The sequence below is a fragment of the Cynara cardunculus genome, assembly GCF_001531365.2.
Source record: "Cynara cardunculus var. scolymus isolate 2C chromosome LG 17, CcrdV1, whole genome shotgun sequence".
Lineage (NCBI taxonomy): Eukaryota > Viridiplantae > Streptophyta > Magnoliopsida > Asterales > Asteraceae > Cynara > Cynara cardunculus.
Genome location: NC_037544.1, coordinates 15,777,828 through 15,786,405, shown reverse-complemented (window position 1 = coordinate 15,786,405; position 8,578 = coordinate 15,777,828). Strand labels below are relative to the sequence as shown.

Below are 8,578 nucleotides of genomic sequence, written 5' to 3'. Positions count from 1 at the left end.
GGTGTAACCGTGAGAGAGATGTAATGGCGGTGTAACCGCGAGAGAGATGTAATGGCGGTGTAACCGCGAGAGAGATGAAATGGCGGTGTAACCGCAAGAGAGATGAAATGACGGTGTAACCGCGAGAGAGATCTAATGGCGGTGTAACCGCGAGAGACATAAATATGTTTATGTATCAGAACAGGTTTGATTCTGAACTGATTGTTTAGAATGTATGTTGTTTGTTTGAGATTTATACACTCATTAGACCTTGGTCTAACACTCAGTTGTTGGACTAATCGGTTTTGCAGATTATCATACCTCACAGAATAAAGGAAAGGGAAAAGTTTAGTGTTGATGGCATTTTGTTTACTCATATATGTATTAAAGAAAGATTTTATTAGTCCATGTTTTGTAACAATACTATTTTTAGTATTATGAGTATGATGATGTGAATTATCTGTACATGGACTATATGGGTTGTTACATTTGGTATTTCTTTTGTGGTTGAATTTTGATTTGAACATTTATTTTTTAGTTGATGATTATATTATGCTATTTTTTTTAATTATTATTTGTTTTGCATTTAGTATTAAAGAGTTTATCATAACTACATAATTATGTTGTTATAGCAATCATAAGCTTTAATGAGAACATTCTTCTTAGAAGTACGCATTGAGAAGGGAGTATTATGCATCCTTCTTCGCCTTGATTAATTTATCCCCCGACTTCTACATGCTGCATGCAGAGCTTCTGCATGTTGCATGCAGAGCGTCTGCATGCCGCATGCAGAGCTTCTGCAAGCTGCATGTGGAGCTTCTGAATTCTCTAGACATATCTCTGAAGTGTAAAAAGTTTACATTCAGAGTAATTTCAAAGTACAACTCTTGTATTAAGCCTATGAACACTTGGAAGTTAAATCTAAGACTTGGAAGATAACTCTGATATGTTTGATTCCAGACTTATACAATAACTTTTGTATGTTGTTTGATAGAAGTATAATGTGCATTAAAATTTAAACCATGTAACACGGCTCCAAAGTACTACTAAACAAACTTCATATTTGGATTTAAATTCTACAGTGTAAGTCTGGAGTGTCATTGTATAGAGTTCTCTCAACCCAATTCTGAAATCTTACTTTCAAGATGTCTCAGTCTGAACTACAATACAAATGTTACTAATCATACATGCAGTCGTTCTGCTGCACCAATGGAAATGTATGAATTCTAATTTGCTATCCCTCAAATGTTTTCTAAAAACTCATTTTAGATAGTTAGTACAAACCATTGCGTAATGAACGGTTTCTTCAGACTTTAAACAGACTTGTAATCGTATAATGCAACGCATAACTACAACTTTAATGGAATAACAATCATGATATTTTACTTCACTTACAAAAACAATTCTCATACTTTTTTTCCAAATTTGTGACACTGCTGTGATGTTGATTTGCAGAGTTTTTCATGTCCTTAACTCTGTTAATATACAATTGTGATTTTTTACATTCCAAATGTTTTCTCAAGTTCATTTCACATAGTTACTATAGAACTGTAAAAAATTAACCTTCCACGAATTGTCTCTCATTCATCAGGCTTAGCAGATTGTTGAAATATTTCTTTCAACGAAAACCCACGGCTTTAAATTTTGCAGAGTTATATTGTGTAGTAATTTGTCAGCCTTAGAATAAAACTCCAATACTTTTTCTCCAACTTAAAACTCTGTTATGACATTGGTTTTCATAGTTTTCAGGGCTTGTAAATATGTTAATGTACAAAGTTGACATATGCAATATGGTTTTCCATGTACTTATTATTTCTGGTCTTCTACATTTAATAGTTAATAGTCTGAATTCCATACTTGAACATGAAACCGCATCCTTTGCATAACATGGTAACGACATAGGTTATTTTAAGTGATAATTTTATAAATTAATTTAAATATATCATTTATATTACCTTTAGGTTTTCCTTATAAGTAAAGTATGCTATCTGAACATGAAGATAATACAAGTACTAATTGCAAATCCAAACAAGATTCAGCAAAACACTGTTTGTGCGAAAAAGGCTATGAAGAATCGAATGATGAAAGGTTTTGAAGGATGCATATGAGTATGGAATTTGAATGGACATCGTATAACACTTTTAAATCTTTATGCATAAAAACAAGGTCATATGTAAAATGTGTTCCAAAATAAGATGAATATATTGAAAGTACTATTAACAAATTACATAGCCCTTTCCTTCGGTTTCTAAAACCCAGTCAATCAAACCTATTCAAAAGTACACTAAAAAGGAAAGTTGCACAGAGTTATAGAAATGAAGAACATATAAACATTAAACATTGTATATACTCATAGTAACTTCTCCGCTAATACCTTATTATCCATCTGATTATTACAAAAAGGTTTGAAAAGGAATGAAGCCTGGTCCGATGCAATCACCCTTCTTTTCAAAATCATAAGAAAGAGAATGAGTGCATCGAACCAGGCAATATCCCTCACAAACCACTACTTGTTTTCTTCTCTGAATAGACCATTGACTTCGTCTTCTTTTTTCCTTTAAACCCTAATATTGGTTCATCTAAGTTTAATCTGCAGATAGGCAAAAAAAAGGAGACTCGGGTGTAGTGTAAAAATATATTGGAAATCGTAAAAGCACATATAGTATAGATTATAAAAATAGATTTTAAAAAGTGACGTTTGAAATGACCTCCTAAAGCTTTAAATAAATTTATAGTCTTTTCAAATCCGGTTATTGAAGAAATAAAATTTTTACTTCTCACTTCTCATCCACTTTCGACTTTTGGAATTCTCTGTTCCTTTGCTACCACAAACCAGAGAGACATGGAGGACTGCTTCATGTTACCTCCGATCAAACAAACGAAGCACAAAAGGGTAATAACGTTGGATGTTCCGGCGATGACAGAGAAGTTTTCTGGCCAAGAAAAGTCACTAAGTCCAAGACTTGTAAGGAGCCGGCTACACGTGTTCGGTTGTGGTTGGGGACGTATGATACCGCGGAGGAGGATGCTAGGGTGTATGATAATGCCGCCATTAAACTTCGTGGTCCTGGTGCTATTACAAACTTTGTCATGCCGCTGGTTTTGGAAAACCCACCGCCGGTGAATGTTACATGGATGTCCGACCATGATTCCAGCATAGAGTCGCACAACCTTCCATTTGGGAATGCACCACCTTTTGATTTCCAATCATTCGACCTGATACAATTTGGTGATGAAGTTCCATTTTATACAATTTGTTGATGACTTCATTCCTGATATTGGATTTCGATCCCCCTCAACTTTAGAAATAGAGAACTACTTTCAAGATATTTCAGATAGTACTTTAGATTCATGGTTTTTCTAAAATGGGTCGAACTTGTTTTAGTTAGTTGTTGGAGCCATGTTTAACCTCCAAGAGATTTTGGTGTAAGGTTATGAGAAATATAGTCTCCTAAAAAAGTATGGAAATTTGACTTTTTAGAAGTGGTATTACTCTTGAAGACATTTAATTGAATAGTATTGTCTTAATTCATTAGTATCGTCTTAATGCATACTTTTGATTAAGATTTATTGGTTTGGCTGATTACTTTTATTTTGTTTTTCGATCAATTGTATACGATGTTTTTTTTACAAAAAATATATGGGTCACGAAAAGGTTGACTCGTATATTACACGGGGTATTTTAAATGAGGAAAATGAGTTGAAATTTTTTCTCAGATCTAAAAGAAAACTTTGAACATTAACTTTGAAACACAAGAAATCAGAGTTCTGGTGTTAGTCTGGAAAATAACTATGGACTTAACTCTGAATGAAAGGAATTCAGAGTTGCTTTCTAAATCTAGGAAGTATCTATGAGCATAACTCTGAAGCACAAGAATTCTGACTTCTTATAACTCAGAAAAGTAACTCTTAAGAGGAGTTCAGAGTTGCATTCAAAATTTGGGAATAAACTACAGAAATAAATTTGGAATTGAATAACTTAGAGTTATGTTGTTAGTCTGAGAAATAACAAATATCTAATGCCTTTCATGTTGGTGGTTTGTATCACTAATGTCATTTAAGTGTAATGGGATTTATTCGTTGATCAATGTAGTCATATAAATATCGAAGACAACTCTGAATTTTAACTGGGGAAAAGGAGTTCAGACTTGTTCTCAGACTGTTATATTGGTATACCTTATAAGTCTGGCAAACAATTCTGAATTTTGACTTAGGGACATAAGTTTAGACTTATAAGTCTGGAAAAGATGTCTCCAAATTTAGTGACTACAGAGAACATATCAGAGATTTCTACTTCATCTGGAACATTAGTTAAACCATGAAAAAAGGAAAATAAACGTGTAGAGGGAAACATGTCACTTAAATAGACCTATTTGAACCCTAAGTGAAAATTATGTCTAGATACATCTAAGACTCTGTGTGTGGGGTGACACTCTGCATGAAACACTTAAACTTTTTTATGCACTGCTCATTAACTCTGACTCGGAAGTCTGGAACATAACTCTGCAAGACTAATCTGGGAAAAAAAACTGACAAGCAGTTTCTTAACTTACGTTGCATTTAGACCTGTAATTTACGGTTTCCATAACCGCCTCGCCTACATAAGCATTTGCTTCTTATAAAATTATTGTCATCACAGACAACTTCCGTTTCCTACTACAATAAAAATCGAATGCTTAAAACAACTGACTAAGTGAGTCCATTTTCTCATGATTGTTCATTCTAATGTTTTATTACGTAATGACTTCATGCACTGGTTTCTTATTGAAGGATTAATTTTTTTGCAGATCTTTTAAAAAATAAATTCCATGGATGCTAGAGAAAGGAGAAAATTTAGAAAGATGGTTTTGAATAGTAGTAAACAGTCATTGAAGTCTACATCATCAAATGTTGAAGGTATCTGATTCAACAACATTTTGAATTTGATTTTGAATGAGACAAATATTATCTGTTCAGAAATTCTGTTGAAGGCACTTTTTTTCATTATACTTTTCTCTTTCTTTTCACAGATAATATCCCAAATTCTGATAGGCGATTAAGATCTTCATCTCAGAGGAATAATATTCCATACCATAGTGAGAATATGGATTCAAACACATATCCACAATATGAACATACAAGCATTGAACATTCTTCTTCAAATGTGACTATCACAAATCCATTATCTGATAGTTCTAACGGTATGTGTAATCTCTTATACACCTCATTTTTAAACTAATGATTCCAATACATTTTCTATTCTAACACATGTTTTACATTACGTAAATTTGTATATTTCAAACAACAAGTCTTCATGTAAACAGACACTATTGGTTACGTTCTAACGCCAATTTATCAATGCCTTCATCAACAATAGAGCAAGCTTCTTCTATGGTTCGGTTATCAACAGGGCATCATAGATTACGAAGGAAGACTGTAAATGTATCTGATATACCAATAATTGACATTACATCAGATGAAAAATTGGATGATCCAGTAACAATTACAAACATAATTGCAGGAATATCTTAAGGTAACTATTAATTAATCAACTGTTTAACACTTACAGTTAGTTATTGGTTTCGAATTTATTAAATAGAGTACTTGGATCACCGTGATAAAAGTGTTATTTGTGAATGTTATGAGGCAAAACTATGGAGAGATGAAGCTCTTAGAGGGAAAAAATCTGGGATGAAAACTACGTAAATCTTTTATGTTGTGAGGACTCGAAAAGCAAATACTTCATGAAGAACATTTGACATTATAATTAAATGTTCTCATTTACGTCAATGGGTGGCAGAATTGATTCTTCCATTAATAGTGGAAATGCACCATACATATACAGGCTTAACGGTCAAAACTACCATAGGATGGGCAGTCTTCTACCACCAGATGGATCGAAACCAAAATTCTCTCAACTGTACATATATGATACGGAGAATGAAGTTTCAAATAGACACAGTTCATTTAAATATACATTCATCCTTATTGTTATATTTCTTAATAAATTTATTTGAATTCCATAGTATTGGTTATATTAATGGTAAGTCTGATTTTATATTTGTTATGATTTAATTAGTGAACAAAAAGAAGCCTCTTCATTAAATTCTGACTCCCTTGATATTGAGATTATTCAATATTTAAATAACATACTAGATGCAAAAAATGTTTTGGTGAAGTCTTATAGAATTGCAAGAGATTGTTTTGAATACTACCCTGATGTCAAGCTAAAGTTATGGTTTATTGGAAGAAGAGAAAAGGATGGAAGAACATATAACCTTCCAACTGCTTAAGAGGTTGCAGCTTTAATTGTTGGAGATGATGGTGGTACAATTGAGAAAAGAGATATCATTGTACAACATTAAACAGGTTATTTACAACAAATAAGTGAATTACATCCTTCTTACCTTCCTCTTCAATATCCGTTGTTATTTCCATACGGAGAAGATGGTTATAAAGTTGACATTCCCCATAGAGAGGTAACATCTTCATGCAAAAGTAAAAGAGCAACTGTAATAATGAGGGAGTTTTTCGCCTTCAAACTTCAAGATAGGAGAAATATGTTTTCATTACTTCTCAATGCAAGGAGGCTTCTATAGCAATTTATTGTTGATGGTTACACAATGATTGAAAGTGAGAGATTACATTACATACGTAAGCAGCAGAAAGTCCCAAGGTGCGAGACATATGATAATTTATGCAATGTACAAGAACACGGAGAGTCGGATGCTTCAAACATTGGACAACGTCTTATACTACCTTCTTCTTTCACCGGTGGTTCTCGGTACATGATGAAAAATTATTTGGATGCAATGTCCCTTTGTAAATGGTATGGATATCCAGACTTATTCCTAACCATTACTTGCAATCCTAAATGGCCATAAATTAGAAGATTTGTTAAGGACACCGGGCTAAATCCAGAAGATAGGTCTGACATTCTTTGTCGTTTATTTAAGATCAAGCTTGATGTACTTATTAAAGAATTGAAAGACAATGAGTTATTTGGCAAAGTTCAAGCAGGTATGTTCAATCTATGATAACAGTATCAACATATTTCTTCATACTTTAGTCTTATCTTTATTAATTTAAATTGTAACTTTTTTGTAGTTGTTTATACAATTGAATTTCAAAAGCGTGGATTGCCTCACAGTCATATCTGTCTGTTTATGCACCGTGATTTCAAACTACCTACTGTTAAACAAATTTATCCTATCATCTCAGCTGAGATCCTAGACAAAAACAACGATCCAGACTTGTACTCACTTGTAAAAGAGTTCATGATCCATGGACCGTGTGGTGAAGAAAACATTAATTGTCCATGCATGATTGATAGAAAGTGTTCAAAAAAGTACCCGGAGAATTTTTTTGAACACACTTCAATTGATGTTAATGGTTATCTTGTATACCGCAGACGAGATGATGGACGTTTGATTGAGAAATCAGGTGTTAAACTAGACAACAGAATTGTCGTTCCATATAACAAACAACTGTTGAAAAGATATCAAGCACACATTAATGTTGAGTGGTGCAACTATGCTTCTTCAATCAAATATTTGTTCAAATATATCAACAAGGGTCCAGATAGAGCTACTGTTGCTATTGTAGAAAACAGTATTGATGAGGTTACTATTACTGTTGTTGATGAGATAAAGCAATATTATGATTGTAGATACCTTTCTGCATGTGAAGCTTCATGGCGTATTTTTGGATACGATGTTCATTCCATGACTCCTTCTGTTTTAATACTTCCTTTCCATCTTCCGGGACAACAACAAGTGGTGTTTAGTGCTGAAGATGATATTGAAAATGTCCTAAACAGACCATCTGTGGCGTCCTCAATGTTTTTTGCTTGGATGCATAGTAATCAAATTTATCAAGAAGCACGAGAACTCACTTACGTTGAATTCCCTACAAAGTTTGTTGTTGGAAATTGGAGGAACGACATTGGGATTGAAGGAAAAAAGGGTTCTCAATTGGACAAATTCATTCAGTTTCTCCTACTGTAGGAGAAGGATATTATTTAAGAATTCTTTTGAATAAAGTGAAAGGTCCTAAATCATTCGAAGACATTCGTATAGTAAATGNCTACTGTAGGAGAAGGATATTATTTAAGAATTCTTTTGAATAAAGTGAAAGGTCCTAAATCATTCGAAGACATTCGTATAGTAAATGGAAAAACATTTCTTATTTTTAGAGATGCATGTTATGCTCTTGGGCTTTTAGACGATGACAAGGAATATACTGATGTCATTGAAGAGGCAAATTTAACTGCATCTATTTTTTATCTACGCTTCTTATTTGTAACCATGCTGATATCAAATAGTCTATCTAGACCTGAATTTGTTTGGGAAAAAACATGGCAATACTTAGCAGATGTGTTGGTCCCGAAAGAGTCTACAAGACAAGACACAGTTTGTAGAAGGGGGGATGAATACAAACACAGAGTTTTCAAATTTAAAATATATATTGATTGAGAAGATCAATACAGATTTTACAAGATTGTTTGCGAAAAGATAAGGTAAAGAAAACCTATCTAAACAACCTTTGGTTACACATAGATCTTTAGCAAATACAAGAAAAGATAATGCTAGAAAATAAAGATCTTTTACTTAAGCAATGA

General features: G+C 33.1%; 1 protein-coding gene across 1 annotated transcript; it reads left to right on the top strand.

The window, feature by feature from the left end:
* The first annotated feature begins 4,820 nt into the window (after nt 1-4,820).
* LOC112499870 lies at nt 4,821-7,964 on the top strand. Its single transcript, XM_025103141.1, has 8 exons — nt 4,821-4,875; nt 4,989-5,159; nt 5,558-5,660; nt 5,759-5,878; nt 5,985-6,001; nt 6,328-6,437; nt 6,558-6,742; nt 7,370-7,964. Exons 1-8 carry the CDS (start codon nt 4,821-4,823, stop codon nt 7,962-7,964), a joined length of 1,356 nt encoding a protein of 451 aa, XP_024958909.1.
* Nucleotides 7,965-8,578: the final 614 nt, after the last annotated feature.

Excerpts from the sequence above, each read along its gene's own strand:
- LOC112499870 (XM_025103141.1), top strand. The coding sequence starts at position 4,821 with ATGGTTTTGAATAGTAGTAAACAGTCATTGAAGTCTACATCATCAAAT. Across the intron at positions 5,661-5,758 it reads AAATCTGGGATGAAAACTAC|AATTGATTCTTCCATTAATA; the intron begins GTAAATCTTTTA and ends AATGGGTGGCAG. Across the intron at positions 6,743-7,369 it reads TCTTTCACCGGTGGTTCTCG|ACGAGATGATGGACGTTTGA; the intron begins GTACATGATGAA and ends TGTATACCGCAG.